Source organism: Phyllobates terribilis, unplaced genomic scaffold (assembly GCF_046119375.1).
Source record: "Phyllobates terribilis strain yellow unplaced genomic scaffold, ASM4611937v1 Scaffold_3__8_contigs__length_932513732, whole genome shotgun sequence".
Taxonomy (NCBI): domain Eukaryota; kingdom Metazoa; phylum Chordata; class Amphibia; order Anura; family Dendrobatidae; genus Phyllobates; species Phyllobates terribilis.
The window spans coordinates 860,555,614-860,576,216 of NW_027362763.1; the positions used below are offsets into that span (position 1 = coordinate 860,555,614).

Here is a 20,603-nt window from a genome sequence, read left to right on the forward strand (position 1 = left end):
CCTTAGAGCATCGCGAGCCACCGGGGAGCCAGAACAGATCGCTATGGAGACCGGGGGCCATCAGAAGGTGAGTATAAGGTATTTTTTTATTTTTAATTCTTTTTTTTACAGGTACTATGGTACCCGGGTCTGGATGAGAGTCTCCTCTTCTCCAGACCCAGGTACCATCCGCACATTAAATCGCTTAATATCCGCATGTGCACATGTAGTGATGCGGATATTAAGCTATTCAATGCAAGTCAATGGCAGCAAAATTGCCGCGATGCCGCAAAATAATTGGCAGTGCTGCGGATTTTTCCACAATGATAATCCGCAGCGGAAATTTCCGCAGCACATGCAGATTATCATTGGGGAACATGGCAGGAATTGCTGCTGCGGAAACGCTTAAAAAAAGCATCGTGGGCACACAGCCTATCAGGCACATCCTGTGGATATATCACAGCAATGAGGGGAATAACCCGTATGTGGTGCTGGTGTAATGACGTCACACCGGGGGCTTTTCACAGAATGACTATTCCTCCCCTCACACCCCGGGCTCCCACTGACTATTTCCGGTACACTGTTACTTAGCAACAATCTCTTCCGGTTTTTCCGGCGCTGCCTACAGAATTAGCTCCTCCCTTTCCTCTCCGGTCACGAGACCTCATTAGACCCCCATACTCGTTACCGTGAGCGCGGGACAAAGAGGCCGAAGATATGTCGTCATCATCCTCCGAGCAAACCGACAGTCAGCCCGATAAGTTGATGAAGAGCAACCTGGAGGACGGAGAGAAAGGAGAGGCATGTCCTACCGGAGAGAAAGGAGAGACTACCGGGGAGAGCAGTGCGCGGGACAAAGAGGCTGAAGATAAGTCATCAACCGAGCAAACCGAGAGTGAGCCCGATAAGCCGAAGAGCGGCCCGGAAGACGGGGAGCAAGCAGAAGCATGTCCTACCGGGGAGAGCAGTACGCGGGACAAAGGGGCCGAAGAAAAGTCATCATCATCCTCCCAGCAAACGGAGAGTCAGCCTAAGAAGCTGAAGAGCAGCCTGGAGGACGGGGAGCAAGCACAGGCATGTGCTACCGGGGAGAGCAGTGCCCCGGACTCGGCCGACACCGGGGTAATGTATCCATGTGACACATAACAGGATTACATTGCCCACATATGAATGTGGCAGCTATGGGTTCAGAGAAAGGGGGCACTGGCCTCCTCTGTACCCATTAGCGGGCGCTGGCCTCCTCTGTACCCATTAGCGGGCGCTGGCCCGGGCACTTGTCGCAGCTTCACCAGCCACTGTGCTCTGAGGAAAAATATCACAGCATGCATGATTTGCCTCCGATAATTGGATGGCACTCGCTCATTCATGTCTGTGGAAAACATCGGGCTGCACTCAGATGACATCTGATTGTATTTCAGTTTTTTCGGACAGACTGAATGGATAAACTTTTTTAAAAATATATATTCTCCACATCCAAGAACAACGGAGCCGAGTCTGAACAGTGTGATAGGCATAATCGGACCCTTTTTCTCGGACGGAGAACATGTGGTTGTTTGGACTTGGGTTTTTCAGTTGTCCATTGGCGCAGTTTATTTTTATTAAGACAAAGTGCTTTATTCACACTACCTGGGTCCAGCACTGAGTCTCTGCTGCTGCTCCCCGTGTTTATTGTTTGCAGCTCTAATGTCAGATCGACAGCGCTGCAGCCAATCATGGAGTAACGAGTGCTGTCTGTACAGACAGAGCTGCTGAGCTCCGTTCTTGGCTGCATCACTGTTGAGGTAATGTCAGTGCTGCAGTCAATAAGACACTGGGAAAAAAATGATTTTTAGTCTGACTTAAAGTTAAGTAAATGCATCCTCAGATGATCAGCACATGACATATTACATCCTATCATTATTTAACAAAGACTAGGGTAGAAAGCAGATGCAGTATATGAAAAAGTAAGTACACCCAATCAATAAATAACCTATATTACCACCTGAAGCAGTAATAACTTGAATTAATCGTTTTCTGTGTGCCGTTCAGTCCTGCACAAGCTTCTGGAGGATTTTTAGCTCACTCTTCTTTACAACGCTGCTTAGAGAAGTTGTCTCGAGGTCTCTTGGTTAAAATTGGAAGAAGTAACTTTGTAATTTTACTTCTTATTAAAAATCCTCTCCGTTCTCAAGAACAAATGAATTTTTTATTTTATAGTACACAGCTCATTGGCTACTGGCCACCTGGCAGTCTGAGTGGCATGTCTCCTAGGTAAGGGCGAAGCGCCCCTAGCTGGCTGTACAATTCAAAGTTTGAAGGTGCCGCTCTGAAGTTGGTCAGATCAGTGGATCCAATCAGCCACAGTGCCGCTTCTCCCATGTTGCAGAGGCAAACCTGTCTCTAAAGCAGACTGGGAGAGCACTGTTTGGACCAGCGACGTGACTATGCTTCTGATCCGATCTGTCATTCATCAGGTCTCCCCTGCAATCGCGTCAGCACACAGGAGAGCGCACAATTCACTTTGCTTGCAGCCGACATCGCTATCTGAGCTCATTTTCATTGAGTAAGGCCTCATTCAGACATGTTTTTTTTTTTTTTAGAAAATCGGACTAATTATTCTGATCAGACTCTGAGATACGAGCGTCATCTGATTTTCTTGCACGTGGAGAAATTAAAAAACAAAAAAACTCCAATCTGACGGTCCATGAAAATTGGACCGTATAGTAATAAGCCTCCAGCAGAGCGTTGTCACTATACCTGGTGTGCAGGAGTACTAAGGCCGCCCACTGGCCTCTGCAGGGAATAGTGACACTGCTTAGCTGAATAGTAATAAGCTGACAGCAGACTGGACATCGCACAGGGCTCTGGGGGAAAAATGAAGTAGTTAGTGTAGTTAGGGAACGGTAGGGAATTTTTTAAAGTAAGTATATTAGAAAATAGCTTCGATTATGGGATTAAATTTAGAAAAATGCTTTGCCTTCGGACCACCCTTGTAAGAAAAGTTAGCTCATTAGGTGAGTGTTTCAATCTGAGCACTCTTTTCTGAATATGGGAGACATCATGGCCTCTGGAGACCACCCATCAGCTCAGAGAAAACTGAAATGGGGCCTGCAGAGGGGAAAACTAGTAAAAAAAAAAATGTAGGTTTGATGTTATATAATGGCCACAAATGTTGTTCATCATGTACACACACAACAGCTTATTCAGAAAATTTACTGTAAACTGTGGATATCCTTTTAAAGCTAAATCTAAATGCTTATATTTGAAATACACAAGTTGCGCTCTCCCAGGTCCACGACGAATACAGAGAACATGACGTGTGTATTATTAATACTGCTTAAGGAGAAATTACAGCTATGAATACTGTACGCTATCTTTGCTCAATGTCAGCGTGACCCACTTGCTTGTGGGAGACAAGTAGCCGCGTGTGTACAGGAACGCAACTATAACACAAAGACATAGATGCCATTGTGGCATCTTGATCTTTGAATGTGACCTATTTAGCTTTGTCATTATCAGTAAATTACAATACCAGTAAAGTCCAGACTCAGTGGGAGAAAGTCTGTTTAAAGGGAAACTCAGTAAGATCCAACATCCTCACTACACACAACCAACAAACCTCATATATGGGCGTGAAGGTCTTTAAAACGTAAATGTATTGACATCTTTATATCTTCTCTGTTGCTGCATCCTCAAATTTAGTGATTTAATTCATATCAGCGTGCCATTTAAAGTTTTCTGAACATGACAGAGCCCTTAAAGGGGTATTCCCATTTCCAAGATCCTATCCCAGTATGTAATAGGTGTAATAATATTAGCAGACACCTCCAATTAGAAATGTAGTATAGTTTTTCTGATTCGCTGTGTCTCTTTCCTCATGTGCAGGCATTACAGGACCTTGGGTATCCATGGTTACGACCACTGGTATAGTGACAGCTAGCTAGTTGCTGGTGGTCATAACAATGGATATTTGTGGTCACAACAATGGATATTTAAGGTCCTGCAATGCCTGAACATGAGGAAAGAGACATTGCGAATCAGAAAAACTACACTACATTTCTAATTGGAAGCATTTGCTAATATTATTATTATTGCACCTACTACATATTGGGATAGGATCTTTGAAATGGGAATGCCCTTTTAAGTTGCCAAAGCCTCTTGAGGTTGTTTCCCTGCAGCATCCTGTTTAGTTTATTAGCTCACTGTCTGATTTCCTTGCCTGGCTTCTGATGTCAAACAGGCCTAGACAGTGAGCTATCAATTAAGATAGGATAGTCCATCAATGTTAAAGTCCCGGACAACCCCTTTAACATTACTTTCATGTTATGGATTAATAAAATGTTCTATGAAACGTTTTCTTGTCCACATTTTCAAAATTGTTCCAGTGTCCAGTGAGATGTTGATTAACTTCTTGCTTTTCAAAGGGGTTGTACTCATTTATGCTGAGCACTGTATAGATTCAGGGCTGTGGGGTCAGTAAGCCAAACCACCGACTCACACTCCTCAATTTTCCCGACTCCACAGCCCTGCCTCACTACTGAGCGTGTACATAAAGTGCAGCACAGATTCATCTCACTACTGAGCGTGTACATAAAGTGCAGCACAGATTCATCTCACTGCCTCACTACTGAGCGTGTACATAAAGTGCAGCACAGATTCATCTCACTACTGAGCGTGTACATAAAGTGCAGCACAGATTCATCTCACTGCCTCACTACTGAGCGTGTACATAAAGTGCAGTACAGATTCATCTCACTACTGAGCGTGTACATAAAGTGCAGCACAGATTCATCTCACTGCCTCACTACTGAGCGTGTACATAAAGTGCAGCACAGATTCATCTCACTGCCTCACTACTGAGCGTGTACATAAAGTGCAGCACAGATTCATCTCACTGCCTCACTACTGAGCGTGTACAAAGTGCAGCACAGATTCATCTCACTACTGAGCATGTACATAAAGTGCAGCACAGATTCATCTCACTGCCTCACTACTGAGCGTGTACATAAAGTGCAGTACAGATTCATCTCACTACTGAGCATGTACATAAAGTGCAGCACAGATTCATCTCACTGCCTCACTACTGAGCGTGTACATAAAGTGCAGCACAGATTCATCTCACTGCCTCACTACTGAGCGTGTACATAAAGTGCAGCACAGATTCATCTCGCTGCCTCACTACTGAGCGTGTACATAAAGTGCAGCACAGATTCATCTCACTGCCTCACTACTGAGCGTGTACATAAAGTGCAGCACAGATTCATCTCACTGCCTCACTACTGAGCGTGTACATAAAGTGCAGCACAGATTCAGCTCAACTAAAAGCTTAAATCAGGAATAGAACAGACATTTATAGGACATTTCATAACTTTCCCAAATTCTTATGAAAACACTTACAGCACATCCTGCATTGTACTACTGTACCCAATTTATTATATATTTTTAGGAAGCGCTCCATTTTATTCCGACTCCACAGCCCTGAATTTATTTTCCCCACTGTATTTGATACACTGCCGATTTTTGTAAGTTTTCCCACCTACAAAGAATGGAGAGAATTTTTATTGTTGGTACACTTCAACTGTGAGAGGCAGAATCTAAAAAGAAAAAGCAGAAAATCACATTGTATGCATATTATTGCATGAAATAAGTATTTGATACAGTAGAAAAACAGAACGTAATATTTGGTACAGACACCTTTCTTTGCAATTGCAGAGGTCAGACTTTTCCTGTAGTTCTTGACCAAGTTTGCACACACTGCAGCTGGGATTTTGGCCCACTCCTCCATACAGATCTTCTCCAGATCTTTTAGGTTTTGGGGCTGTCGTAGGGCAACATTGAGTTTAGGCTCCATCCAAAGATTCTCTATTGGGTTCAGGTCTGGATACTGGCTAGGCCACTCCAGGACCTTGAAATGCTTCTTATGGAGCCACTCCTTAGTTGCCCTGGCTGTGTGCTTTTTAGGTCATTGTCATGCTGGAAGACCCAACGACGACCCATCTTCAATGCTCTTACTGAGAGAAGGAGGTTGTTGATAAAAAATCTCACGATACATGACCCCATCCATCCTCCCTTCAATACAGTGCAGTTGTCCTGTCCCCTTTGCAGAAAAGCACCTCTAAATAATGTTTTATTTCCTCCACCATGCTTCATGGTTGGGACTATGTTCTTGTGGTTGTACTCATCCTTCTCCTTCCTCCAAACACGCAGAGTGGAGTTAATACCAAAAAGTTAAGAAAAATGATAAGCAATCAGCTCACCTATTCACAAATGCAGGTGTGCACGGATCCAAGTTCCAAAGGGAATAGTCCATATAACAGAGGCGGTTGATCCAGCACTTCCAATAAAACGTATATTTTTATTCAGAAAATTTAATCCATAAAAAATATATAATTCCATAAGAAATCCACAGAAACGTATGGAAAAATGTGTCCTCTGAGGAAATAGTCCCAAGGGAGATACATTCGATGTGTTCGTTAACCAACCACACTTTTCCATGTTTCTGTGGATTTCTTATGGAATTATATATTTTGGAAGTGCTGGATCAACCGCCTCTGTTATATGGACAATACCAAAAAGTTCTATCTGACTACATGACCTTCTCCCATGCCTCCTCTGGATCATCCTGATGGTCATTGGCGAACTTCAAAAAGGCCTGGACATGTCGGTGTGAGCAGTGTGACTTTGCATGCCCTGCAGGTTTTTAATCCATGATGGCGTAGTGTGCTACTAACTGTAATGTTTGAGACTGGTACCAGCTGTCTTCAGGTCATTGAACAGGTCCTCCCATGTAGTTCTGGGCTGATTCCTGACCTTTTTCAGAATCACCCTTACCCCACGAGGTGAGAACGTACATGGAGCCCCAGACCGAGGAAAATTGACAGTCATCTTGTGTTTCTTCCATTGTTTAATAATGGTGCCAACAGTTATTGCCTTCTCTCCAAGCTGCTAGCCTACTGTCTTGTAGCCCATGCCAGCCTTGTGCAGGTCTACAATTTTGTTCTTGGCCTCCTTAGACAGCTCTTTGGTCTTGGCCATGGTGGAGAGGTTGGAGTGTAATTGATTGAGTGTGTGGACAGTTGTCTTTTATTCAGATAACAACTTAAAACAGGTGCAATTAATACAGGTAGTGAGTGCAGAGTAGGAGGGCTTCTTAAAAAAAACAAAAAACTAACAGGTCTGTGAGGGTCCAAATTCTTGTTGGTTGGTAGGTGATCAAATACTTTTTTCATGCAATTAAATGCAAACTAATTATGTAAAAATCATACAATGTGATTTTCTGGCTTTTCTCTTTAGATTCTGTCTCTCACAGGTGAAGTGTACCTACGATAAAAATTACAGACCCCTCCATTCTTTGTAGATGGGGAAAACTTGCAAAACTGTCAGTGTATCAAATACTTATTTTTCCCACTGTAGATAAAACCTGTCCATTATAGTCTATGGGGCTGTTAACATGTCTGTTTTTTTTATCATTTTATTGCAGACTTAGTGGTCACTGCGACACGTCAGTTTTTTTTTCTTTGCGTCATAGATTAAAATCACCCATACAAGTCAATGGAAATCACTGTCAGCACAGATGGCGTCAGTGTGCAGTACATGACTAACACTGTAATGAATCGGAGAAGCTTTGCATTTTATTTTTTTCTATCAGTGAAAATTACTGTTTGTAAAACTGACAAATTGATGACATACTGATCCAAAACCCTGTTTTTATCTACCAGAAAAATCATGGACGTCTGAATGAGGCCTTAAGACGCATTTACACTGCATGATAATCGTGAAGGAGCGCTGTTACAAATGCTCGTTTCACAATTATCTTGCCATGTAAACAGGCTGCCAGTCACTTGATAAATGAGCATTTAAATGACCACTGATTGAAAAAAGTTTACTGTTCGGCGGTCATCGTGGCGCTGGTCGGTCTGTGTAAACTGACCTTTACAGTAGTTTTTTCCAACTCTGTTCCCGTCACTGAAATTAATTGAAACCCTAGGAGGCAAATTTTTACTATTCACTTCCAGGTAGCTCACTAACCCTCATGTAAGTGCTTTCATCTCAGTACCCTGTGTACCCTACCTGAGGTGTGGTAAGTGTAATGCAAAATACTGACCAACAGATAGCAAAACTATTTTAAGGGTCTTCAAAAATGAATTCCGTCGCAGCAGTAGGTACGTAGACTATGGACAATAGTATTGGGACATTGCTCTTAATAACTTTAATTTTAGTTTTTTCACTCAGTCTTATTACCACTAGTGCATAAGCTCCAGCCCCAGCTATGCTGTCTGCCTTTGCTAACATTTGTGAAAGAATGGCTTGTACCAATACGTTCACTGACTGTGATACTGAAATAGTACTGTTATAACAAGTCAGCACATCAGCCATGAAGTGACAGACCACATAAAGTTCCTGAGTACTGCATGAAAGTGGCTTACACTCTGCTTTATTAGTAACTACAAATTTCAAACCTCATTTGGCATCTGCAAAAAAAAAAAAAAACCTCGCCAGTGGATTCATGGCATTGGTTTCCAAGGCCAAGCAGCTGCTTGCAAGCCTTGCGTCACCAAGCACAATGCCAAGTGTCATATGGAATTGATGTGAAACTGTTACTGGATTATGGAGCAGTGGAAAAGCGTATTGTGGCGTGACTGATCACACTTCATCTGGCATCTGATGTACAAGTCTGGCTTTAGCAAATGCCAGGAGAATGTTGCCTATCTAAATACATTTTGAAAGCTGTAACATTTGATGCAGGATTCAACTTCAACCTATGAGGTTGTTTTTCAGGGGTTGGCCAAGGAAATGTGTACATTTACAGGCCTGAGGAGTCAATATAAAATAGTCCGACTCCTATAATATATAATAAATTGGATTCAGTAGTTAAATGCAGGATGTGCTGTAAATGTTTTCATAGGAATTTGGGAAAGTTATGAAATGTCCTATAAATGTCTGTTCTGTTCCTGATCTAAGGATCTCTGCTTTTAGTTGAGCTGAATCTGTGCTGCACTTTATGTACACGCTCAGTAGTGAGGCAGTGAGATGAATCTGTGCTGCACTTTATGTACATGCTCAGTAGTGAGGCAGTGAGATGAATCTGTGCTGCACTTTATGTACATGCTCAGTAGTGAGGCAGTGAGATGAATCTGTGCTGCACTTTATGTACACGCTCAGTAGTGAGGCAGTGAGATGAATCTGTGCTGCACTTTATGTACACACTCAGTAGTGAGGCAGTGAGATGAATCTGTGCTGCACTTTATGTACACGCTCAGTAGTGAGGCAGTGAGATGAATCTGTGCTGCACTTTATGTACATGCTCAGTAGTGAGGCAGTGAGATGAATCTGTGCTGTACTTTATGCACACGCTCAGTAGTGAGGCAGTGAGATGAATCTGTGCTGCACTTTATGTACATGCTCAGTAGTGAGATGAATCTGTACTGCACTTTATGTACACGCTCAGTAGTGAGGCCGGGCTGTGGAGTCGGGAGTCAGGGAAATTAAGGAGTCAGAGGTTTGGCCTACCGACTCCACAGCCCTGGCAAAGCAAGGTCCATAAAGACCTGGTTAGATGAGTTGGGTGTGGAAGAACTTGAATGACTGCACAGAAACCTGGCCTGAACCCTTCTGACACCTTTGGGATGAACTAGAATGTACAGATGCTGCTCACTAAATTAGAATATCATTAAAAAGTTAATTTATTTCAGTTCTTCAATGCAAAAAGTGAAGCTCATATATTATATAGAGTCATTACAAACAGAGTGATCTATTTCAAGTGTTTATTTCTGTTAATGTTGATGATTATGGCTTACAGCCAATGAAAACACAAAAGTCATTATCTCAGTAAATTAAAATAATTAACAAAAAACACATGCAAAGGCTTCCTAAGCGTTTAAATAGGTCCCTTAGTCTGTTTCAGTAGGCTCCACAATCATGGGAAAGACTGCCGACTTGACAGATGTCCAGTGTCATTGACACACTCCATAAGGTCCCAGAGTTCAAATTTTAATTTGGAAATCAAGGTCCCAGAGTCTGGAGGAAGAGTGGAGAGGCCACAATCCAAGCTGCTTGAGGTCTAGTGTGAAGTGTCCACAATCAGTGATGGTTTGGGGAGCCATGTCATCTGCTGGTGGAGGTCCACTGTGTTTTATCAAGACCAAAGTCAGCGCAGCCGTCTACCAGGGAATTTTAGAGCACTTCATGCTTCCGTCTGCCGACAAGCTTGTTGGAGATGGAAATGTCATTCTCCAGCAGGACTTGGCACCTGTCCACACTGCCAAAAGTACCAATACCTGGTTTACAAACAACAGTATCACTGTGCTTGATTGGCAGCAAACTCGCCTGACCTTAACCCCATAGAGAATCTATGGGGTATTGTCAAGAGGAAGATGAGACACCAGGCCCAACAATGCAGACGAGCTGAAGGCTGCTATCAAAGCAACCTGGGCTTCCATAACACCTCAGCAGTGCCACAGGCTGATCGCCTCCATGCCACGCCACATTGATGCAGTAATTGATGCAAAAGGAGCCCTGACCAAGTATCGAGTGCATTTACTGAACATACATTTCAGTAGGCCAACATTTCGGATTTTAAAAACATTTTTCAAGTTATTACGTATTCTAATTTACTGAGATAATGACTCAGAGATAATGTTTTCATTGGCTGTAAGCTTTAATCATCAACATTAACAGAAATAAACACTTGAAATAGATCACTCTGTTTGTAATGAGCTTCACTTTTTGTATTGAACTGAAATAAATTAACTTTTTGATGATATTCTAATTTAGTGAGATGTACCTGTAGGTTTTGAGTCAGGCCTCTTGTCCAACATCCGTGTCTGACCTCACAAATGCTGTTCTGGATAAATGGGCAAACATTGTCACATACACACTATACAAGTGGAAGCTCTTTAGCAGCAGGAAGACTATACTAATGCCTATGGATTTAGAACAGGATGTCATAATTGTCCTTGTAGGTGTCCCAATACACTATAGTTTTATAGAAAGTGATCTAGCTTTGCTTAACTTAAAAAGTGACCACGGGAACGTGACGTGATGCTGGACAAACTCCCGCTTCAGAAGACGTACCTTAAAACCGCAGTGGTAATGTTTTAGGAAGGTTATTAAGCCCTGATGTCTAGGGGGGCAGGTAATCTACAGAACTTTGGATAGAAGAACGAGGAGAAATTCGTCACTATCCATCCAGCGATGAATAAAAAAAAAAAAATCAAACTTTATTTGGAAAACCTAAAAATTTTGAATCCAATTGCATATTAAAAGCTGACTTGTTTCTGGCTCACACAGGCGCCTTTAGTCATAGGATATAGGAATGAATCATGAGTAAGCTATATTCAATAAGTCCAAACCAATCAGAACATGAGACAACATACTGACATTTGCAAAAAAAACTGTGCAGGTGTGCGCTGCAAATTAGTTGAAAATACATGTATCGCAGTGGATGGCAACGCTATAGAAACGGATATACCACACAAGACATATAAATAACAAATGGATATCCGGCATTCAAAAACACAGAGCAGATCATTATTGTATTTAATGGAATATAAAATCAAAAATAGACAAATTAGTGTTCAATAGATATAAAACAAATAATTTTTGTAATTCATTCCGTGTGGAAATTATGTATTGAGGCTCAAAATCCAGAATGCCTCTCGAAGAGCAAGCTGTGTCTGCCAATTATCGTCTCTGGAAGGACCTGTCACCTTTTCTAAATAATGATCTGTTCTGTATCTTTTGAATGCTGGATATCTGTTCTTTACATGTCTTGTGTGGTATATCCATTTCTATACCGTTGCTCTCTATTGCGGTATGTGTATTCAATTCAACAAATTTTCGGCACAGCCCTTATTTTTTTTCAAATGTCAGTATGTTGTCATGTCCTGAATGGTTTGGACTTATTAAAATAGCTTACCCATGATTCTTTCCTATATCGTATGAGTAGGGGCACCTGTGTGCTTCAGAAACGCATCAGGTTTTAACATGCAATTTGGATTCCAAGTTATGTTTTCCAAATAAAGTTAGATTTATTTTTTTTAATCTTTTTTTTTTTTATACATCACTGGATGGATAGTGCCAAATTTCTCCTCGTTCTTCTGACTACTGGCAGAACTTCACCAGCAGGACCGGCACCCACCACACAGACTGCAATCGCAATATGTGGACTATAAAGCGTGGTGAGCTTTGTTTTCTCGTTTTTCCAGAACTTTGAATAGAATAATACTATTTGTCAGACCTATCTAGGCTGCATATGCACAGGAACTGAAAGTTACATGCAAGTGATTAATGACATGTAACCACTTGTTACCTAGGAAAAATAAGTGGTGCTCTAACTAACTTCTCATGTTGTCTACAGGATGCAGAAGGAAACTATCACAAAATGGCAATCTCTCCAGTAGTTCATGTTCGAGGACTCACGGAGTCCGTGGTGGAAGCTGAACTGGTGAAGGCTATCGCCAAATTTGGCACCATATGGTAGGTGAGCTTACATACATTTTATTAGTGATGAGCAAACGTGCTCGCCACTACTCGATCGAGTATCAAGGGTGCTTGAGTCCCCGTCGTGCATTTTTTGAGGGTTGTGTTTTGGGGCTAGGGTTGTGTTTTGGGGCTAGGGTTGTGTTTTGGGGCTAGGGTTGTGTTTTGGGGCTAGGGTTGTGTTTTGGGGCTAGGGTTGTTTGTTTTTTGTTTTTTTCCAAAAGTTAAAAAATGTCTAGTGTGGAGCACAAGTGCTCGCTATTCGAGTTTGCATCAGGTGCTTGAGTGACATGCTCAAGTCCCCACCCCACATGTTTTGCGGCTGTTAGACACCCCCAAAAAAATGCGGGGATTGCACGTGTATGGCAGGCAATCGCCGCATGTGTTTTGTGGCTATCTAACAGCCGCGAAACATGCGGGGCGGAGACGCGAGCACGTCACTCGAGCACCCGTGATACTCTGTGCATGCAAAGTTTCCAAATGGGGTCAGTTGTTGGGCGTTTCTGCTGTTTAGGCACTTTAGGGGTCCTGCAAATGCGACATGGTGCTCGCCATCTTTCAACCAAATTTGTGTTGCAGAATTGAAATATTGCTCTTTCCGCTCCGAGCCCTGCCATTTGTCCAAATGTAACTTTTTGACTACATGTGGGGTATCGCTGCACTCGTAAGAAAGTGGGTATCAAACTGTGTAGTCCACTTTTCGGTATTGCCTCTTGCAAAAGTGAGAAATTTGGGGCTAAAGCAAGATATTTGTGAAAAAATGAACTTCTTCAAGATGATGACCTAATGTTATCAAATTCTGTGTAGTACCTGTGGGTTCAAAATGTTCACTATACCTCTGGAAAAAATCCTTGAGGGGTGTAAATCCAAAATGGGGTCACTTGTGGGCGTGTTCCACTGTTTAGGCACATCAGGGGCTCTCCAAACGTGACATGGCTCTTGATTCTAGCCAATTTTGCTCTCAAACAGTCCTCCTTCCCTTCCAAGCCCTGCTGTGCGCCCACACCGTGGTTTTCTGCCACATATGGGGTATTGGCATGCTCAGTGGAAATTGTACAGCAAATTTGGGGTCTGTTTTCTATTGTTATCCTTGTGAAAATAAAAAAATTTAAAGTTACATTTTTGTGAAAAAAGTTGAATGTTAATTTTTTCCTTCCACGCTGCTTCAGTTCCTGTGAAACAACTGAAGGGTTAATAAACTTATTTAATGTGGTTTTGAGCACCTCGAGGGGGTGCAGGTTTTAGAATGGTGTCACTTTTGGGTATTTTCTGTCATTTGGGCTCCTCAAAGTCACTTCAAATGTGATGTGGTCGCTAAAAAAAAAAAAAAAATTTTGTTGTAGAAATTGCTGGTCAACTTTTAAACCTTAACTTCCTAACAAAACAAAAAAATGTTCCAAAAATAGTGCTGATGTAAAGTAGATATGTGGAAAATGTATTAACTATTTTGTGTGACATAACTTCTTTGTTTATGGGAATAAAAATTAAAAGTTTGAAAATCATGAAATTTTCAAAATTTTCGCCAAATTAAATTTTTTTTCACAAATAAACGCAAATCATATTGAACAAATTTTTACCACTATCATGAAGTACAATATGTCATGAAAAAACAGGATCAGGATCAATGGGATCCGTTGAAGCTTTCCAGAGTTATTACCTTATAAAGTAATGAGATATGTAAATTTTGGCTTCGTCATTAAGGTCAAAATTGTCTGTCACTATGGGGTTGAAAACTTCCCTTTCAGGGCTACATATTTCTTTTCCCTATTAATACTGGAAAGTTTGCTGGCATATATTTTATACCTTATTTAAAATGCGCAAGGCGTGCCGTAAGGGAGTGGATGTGATGGTGCACGCAGTGGCTGAAGCCGCGGACTAGGTGAAACTGTGTCGGCTGCTTGAGCACAACAAACATGCTCATCCACGAGACCTAGCTTTCTGTCCCACTTTGCAGGGGAACACGTGAAACCACTCTAAGCCAGAACAGTGCGAACAGGTTGTCGGTTGGATGGCAAATAATGCTTCCAGTATGTTTCCCAGCACAATTCTGTCTTCCACACGGTCCAGTCTCACTAGCATAGAGTCTGGACCACATAATCCTCACCCTGATCTTCCTTCTTCACACCATGGCGAGTGCCAGGAGATAAGTGATTCCAAGCTCGGACAGCCCAAGGAGTGCTATACATTTTCATTTGTTTCTGGCCTGCACGTTTCAAGAGGGACATGAGGACATCTTGTGTAGTGATACCCAAATATTTGAGCAGCCACGGTCCGAAGAAGACAGTGGGGAACGGCAATTAGTGTCGCAAGAGGTAGATGAGACCCAGTTGCCAACAAGGGATGTTTTTAAGTCAACAAGTCAGGAGGACCTGAGTGCGGAAGTGGAAGACAAGGTGGTGAATGATGAAGTCACTGACCCAACCTGGGAAGGTGCCATGCAGAGCGAGGACCGCAGCGCAGAGGGGGAGGTATCTGCAGCACCGCAACAAGTAGGAAGAGGCAGTGGGGTGGCCAGAGGAAGAAGGCAGGCAACTGTTACTCAGAGCGCCCACAGGCGGCAAGTTCCCAGGTCAAGGGCTAGCTGTTCCCCAGTCTGGTGCTTTTTTAAAGAAAGTTCGGATGGTAAAAGATCGGCCATTTGCAATTTGTGCCGTACAAAGATCAGCAGGGGCCTGACCAACACCTGCATACTCAGACACGTTATGAAAGCTCCTGACTAGGTGGGCCAAACGACTAGTTCCACAATTGGGGTCTGTGGCTGACACAACTGCCTCTTCCCCTGTGCTATGTGTTTTCCAAGCCCCTGTCCAGGATACAGGAGCAGATGCCTTTCCCTCTGCATCTGTTGTTGCACATTCGCAAGCACCATCAGCAACCACGTCCCATTCTTTGTTCCAGCGCAGCGTTCAGTTGTCCCTACCCAAGGCTTTGGAACGCAAACACAAATACCCAGCCACCTACCTACAGGCCCAAACACTAAACTGCAACATTCCCAGACTGCTTTCCCTGGCAGTGTTGCCGTTTAGGCTTGTGGACACAGGCTTTCTGCAACTTCATGGCGGCAGCTGTCCCTCGGTACTTGTCTCCAGCCGCCACTATTTTTTCCAGTGTGCTGTTTCTGCCTTACACCAGCACATGTGCCATGCCAAACGTAGTTACTGGGAAGTTCCACTTAACGACCGTCACATAGACAAGTGCTTGTGGCCTGGGAAGCTACATTTCCCTGACTGCACACTGGGTGTGCCTTGTGGAGGCTGGTACAGAGGCAGACCCTGAGACGGCAAACGTGTTTAACGATGCCGAGGATTGCGTTCTCTAGTTCCATCAGGGTTTCCTCCACCTCCTACGCCATTTACTGCACTCCCTTCTCATCCTCCATCTCCAAATTGTCATCTCGTAGGACGTAGTTCATATCAATCGCAAGGTGGAAGCACTGCCTTGGTGAAGTGACAGCAGAAACTAATTTTAAGTGATAAAACAGGATACCAACACAGAGTGGAAAGTTATAACAGACCAGACAGATCTGTGGCTCTCGCCGCTGAACCTACAAAAGGGAATGGTTGTGTTTGATAATGGCTGTAATCTGGTGGCGTCTCTGAAGCTTGGCAAGCTCGTACACGTACCGTGCTTTGCACACGTACTTAACTTAGTGGTTCAGCGGTTTCTAAAACCCTACCAAGATTTGCCTGAGTTACTTGTGAAGGTATGCTGCGTCTGCGCTCGCAAGTCAGCTACAACTGCCTCCGGTCTGGCAGTGCTCAGCAGCGCTTGCAAGTGCCAGCTCATCGACTGGTGTACGATGTGACCACGCGCTGGAACTCCACATTATCTATGTTGGCAAGGCTTTGTGAGCAACAGAGGGCAGTAGTTGAATATCAGCTACAACATGCCCGTCGTTATTCTGGTCAGCCTCTGCACATAAGAATCGATGAGTGGGCATGGATGTCTGACATCTGTGAGGTTTTACAAAACTTTGAGGAAGAAGCTTTGCATGTCGACCAGGTGGAGCTTAAGAAAGAACGTACACAGGGTAATACTACCCAGCCTCCTCTCTTCTCAGGGTTGATTGGGTGATAATAAGGAGGAGGAACAACAAATGCTTGTCTGCGCCACAAAGGGAAATGCCCACACCAGCTTCATCTGTCTGTTCTGTATGGATGGGCTGAGGAGGAGGAGATGGAGAGTTGTTCCTGGTGGGGAAAGGAAAGTCTTGCCAGTTGAGAGTCTGGCACACATGGCTGACTTTGTCCCGCTGGCTTTCCCCATGACCTTCGCATTATACGCTTTTTGGCCAACACTGATTACTGGTTGTTCACTTTTCTCGACCAACGCAACAAGGAGAACTTTCCATCTCTCCTTGCGGCGGAGAGGGCTAGTAAAATAGTGCAATACCAGAAGGCCCAAGTCGAACAATTGGTTCAATTCCTATCTGACAACGCTGGCGGCAGAGATCATAGTTCCCAGGTCTCAACAGAGGTAGGGGAACACTTATCAAAGGTTTGGGACCCTTTCATTAGACCCTTCCCGCGCCCAGGCCCTGATGTGTGGTGTAGTCTGACAAGAAGGGAAAAGTTTTGAAGATGGTGAAGGAGTACCTAGCCGACCCTAACAGCGTCTTCCAACTATTGGGTCACGTGGTATGGACTTGTCTCTCCATGCCTTGGAGGTACTGGCCTGTCCTGCCGCTAACATTTTGTCAGAGCGGATTTTTAATGCCTACAGGGGCATAACTGATAGGCGCATCAGCCTGTCAACTGAAAATGCCGACAGGCTGACTCTTTATCAAAACGAACAAGGCCTGGATTGGCTCAGAATTCTCAACACCACTGGATGACAGAAGACAAAGCCAATTCAAATGTTCCTTTTTTTTTTCTGGTGTATTCCCAAACAACCCTTCCCACCCCAAAAGGGTATATGGTTCATGGTTTCTTTTTCTTGTTCACCACTACCAACCATATCAACAGGGTCATCATGCGGCCTTCACGCCATGGCAAGGAGATGCCTGGTGCTTGACGCAAAAGGAGAAGGTGAGGGAGCTGCTTAAGGAAAGCCCTGACAATAGGGAGAGGGTGAAGATGCTGACCCCTCAACACTCGTGTTATTTTGAAACTTGCGCTCCCTATCGCCCTAGACGGGTCCTCCCCCACCTCCAAGCACTGTCACATGCCTAAGCCCTGACTGACCCTGCACCTTGCCCTGGCTAATGTACAGGACAGCAAGACACTGGTCTTACTACTACAGTAAAGACAACACTGGGAATGAGAGAGACAGGGGAAAACAAACAAATAGAAATATACAAGCTTCAAAGAAGCACAACCGTTTCTTCAAGAACACCTGCAGAGTAGTCAGGCACAGGATAGTAAACCTATAGCTGGCACAGGAGAAAGCCAGGTTTAAATAATTAATTTCTAACAAGCAGCAGCTGACACAAGAGCAAATAGAAAAACTCAGCAGTGATACGGGGACTCTTAACTCCTTCCATACCACAAGAAACCATAAACCTGTTTAACTCATGAATGGCCATGTAGATTTCAAAGAGGACCTGTGCTCAGCTAATCGCTGAGATCTTCTAATCCCAGACGCACTACAGATCCCAGCAGAGTGCAACACATTCGTGACTGCAGTCCTCACTCACAATTTTTAGAGAGTCATCATGCGACCCTCACTCTTAATTTTTCCAGACTGTGTATGATGCTCTCCTTCAAATTTTTACAAGATGTGTATGAGACCTACCGCTACAATTCTCTTACACATATATACAGTTGAAACTAGAAGTTTACATATACTATATAAAGACACACATGCATGTTTTTCTCAATATCTGACATGAAATCCGAATAAATCTTTGCTGTTTTAGGTCAATTAGGATTACCATAATTTTTTGTGTGCCAAATGCCAGAATGTGTGTCACGCAAGGCGTGGTAAAGACTAAGTGCAGCAGGAAGAGGGGGAGGAAGCCCAAGCACTATGGAAATGGGGAGTGGAGACCTCTAGGCAGATCTAATATCACCCTGCCTACCCTACCATCCCTATATAGGTTCCACACCTATCGCCGAGCCAGATCCTAAGCCCTGGATGTCCCTACAGCTTGGCCCTAGATAGGGAGGGGAAGGAGTGAGCACTGGTCAGGCCCCACTACAAACTAAAGACAACAAGGTAGACAAAGAGGATAAACTTAGCTTGAGCAGACACCAGAGGAGTAATGCCAACTGTCCTCCAAGGGCACCAGGGAAGAAGCTAGCTGACTTCTAGTGCTGCAAGCCTGCACAAAGGTACATAGCCGTATCGCCGGCGATTCCCTGGAGCAAACTGAGTGTTTTTAACTCAGGCAAGGGTGTGTCAATCAGCAATAGGAGTGAGGTCGCCTCTGGGTCCTAAAGAAAGTAATGCCAAGCGCAGTGACCTTCTACAGCCTGATCCAGGGCGACTGTCTATTACACCTGACACACCTGTGACAGAGGATAATGTTTTAAAGCATTTTTATCACTTACTGCAAAGTCAAAAATTTACATACATGTCATTAGTATTTGGTACCATTACCCTTTAAACTGAATGACTTGGGTCAAAAGTTTGGGATATCCTTCCACAAGCTTCTCACAATAGTTGGTTGGGCCCATTCCTCCTGACAAAACTGGTGTAACTGATCCAGGTTTGTAGGTCACCTTGCTCGCACCTGCCTTTCAGCTTTGCCCATAAATTTTCAATAGGATTGAGATCAGGGCTTTGTGATGGCCACTCCAAAACATTGACTTTGTTATCCTTAAGCCATTTTGGCAGTATGCTTCGGGTCATTGTCCGTTTGGAAGACCTATTTCCTCCGAAGCTTTAACTTCCTGGCTGATGTCTTGAGATGTTGCTTCAGTATTGCCACATAATCTTTTCTCAAGATTCTGCTATTTTGTGAAGTGCACCAGTCCCACCTGCAGCAAAACAACCCCACAACATGATAATGCCACCCCTGTGTTTCAAGTTGGGATGGTGTTTTAAGGCTTCCAAGCTTCTCCCTTTTTTCTCCAAATTTAACAATGATCATTATCCCCAAAAAGTTTAATTTGTTTCGTTAGACCACAGAACATATCTTCAAAAATTAAGGTCTTTGTTCCTTTGTGCATTTGCAAACATTAATCTGGCTTTTTTTGACGTAATGGCTTCTTCCTAGCAGAGTGGCCTTTCAGCCTATGTTGATAAAGTACTTGTTTCACTGTGGATATTGACACAATCTTACCAGCTTCTGCCATCATCTCCACAAGGTCTTTTGCTTTTGTCCTTGGGTTGATATGCACATGTCGGACCAAAGGACGTTCATCTCTGGGACACAGAACCAGTCTCCTTCCTGAGCTGTATGGTGGCTGCACATTCCCATCTTGTTTGTATTTGCGTATAATTGTTTGTACAGATGAACGAGGCACCTTCAGGTTGTTGAAATTGTACCCAAGGATGAGCCAGAAATTCTCTTCCTGATATATTGCTGATTTCTTTAGACTTTCCCATGATGCTACACAAAGAAGCAGTGTTTTTTTCTTTCTCTCTCTCGTCGGCTCTCTCTCTCTCTCTCTCTCTCTCTCTCTCGTCGGCTCTCTCTCTCGTCGGCTCTCTCTCTCTCTCGTCTGCTCTCTCTCGTTGGCGCTCGCTCTCTCGTCAGCGCTCGCGCGCTCGCTCTCTCTCGCCAGCTCATCTACTATAGTCATAAGCAACGGGGAAAATACAGTAAGAGGTTGAGGAGACCTTTTTTTTTTCTTTTTAATTTTGCCTTATATACAGGAAAGAATGTTTCCTAAAATGGATTTTACAGGAAAAAATGTTGTTTTTTGGTTTTGTGTGTTTTATTGTCAGTCCTTAAAAGTAGAGTAATTCTCTGACAACATTGTTCCCAGCACCGACCTTGGAGTCAGATGTGTCCAGGTTTCTTCCCCCAAGCTGTTTCCATTCCATTCGAGCACGGTTTCCATCCATTTCACTTCTATTATACTTTGTTACTCAAGTCGAGCCCGTCCGAGCGTCCGACCTGCTTAATTCGATTACTGAGCATTTTAGTGCTCATAACCATTTATTATACAGCATTTGCTTATATAGAGCCATTAATTCCACAACGCTTTACAGTCCTTGCCATTGCTGTCGCTATTTTGGCTCACAATCTAAGTATGTCTTTAAAGTGTGGGAGGAAA

General features: G+C 43.5%; 1 protein-coding gene across 18 annotated transcripts in view; it reads left to right on the top strand.

Annotated features, from left to right (window-relative positions):
• The first annotated feature begins 570 nt into the window (after positions 1–570).
• Positions 571–20,603, top strand: part of LOC141257718 (heterogeneous nuclear ribonucleoprotein L-like) — a 78,278-nt gene continuing 58,245 nt past the window's right edge. For all 18 annotated transcript variants that reach the window (XM_073672595.1, XM_073672597.1, XM_073672600.1 and 15 more), the window contains exons 1-2: positions 571–1,101; positions 12,317–12,435. In XM_073672595.1, coding sequence (XP_073528696.1) covers positions 697–1,101; positions 12,317–12,435 — 524 coding nt within the window. In that variant the 5' untranslated portion in view covers positions 571–696. The remainder of the gene's footprint in view (positions 1,102–12,316; positions 12,436–20,603) is intronic.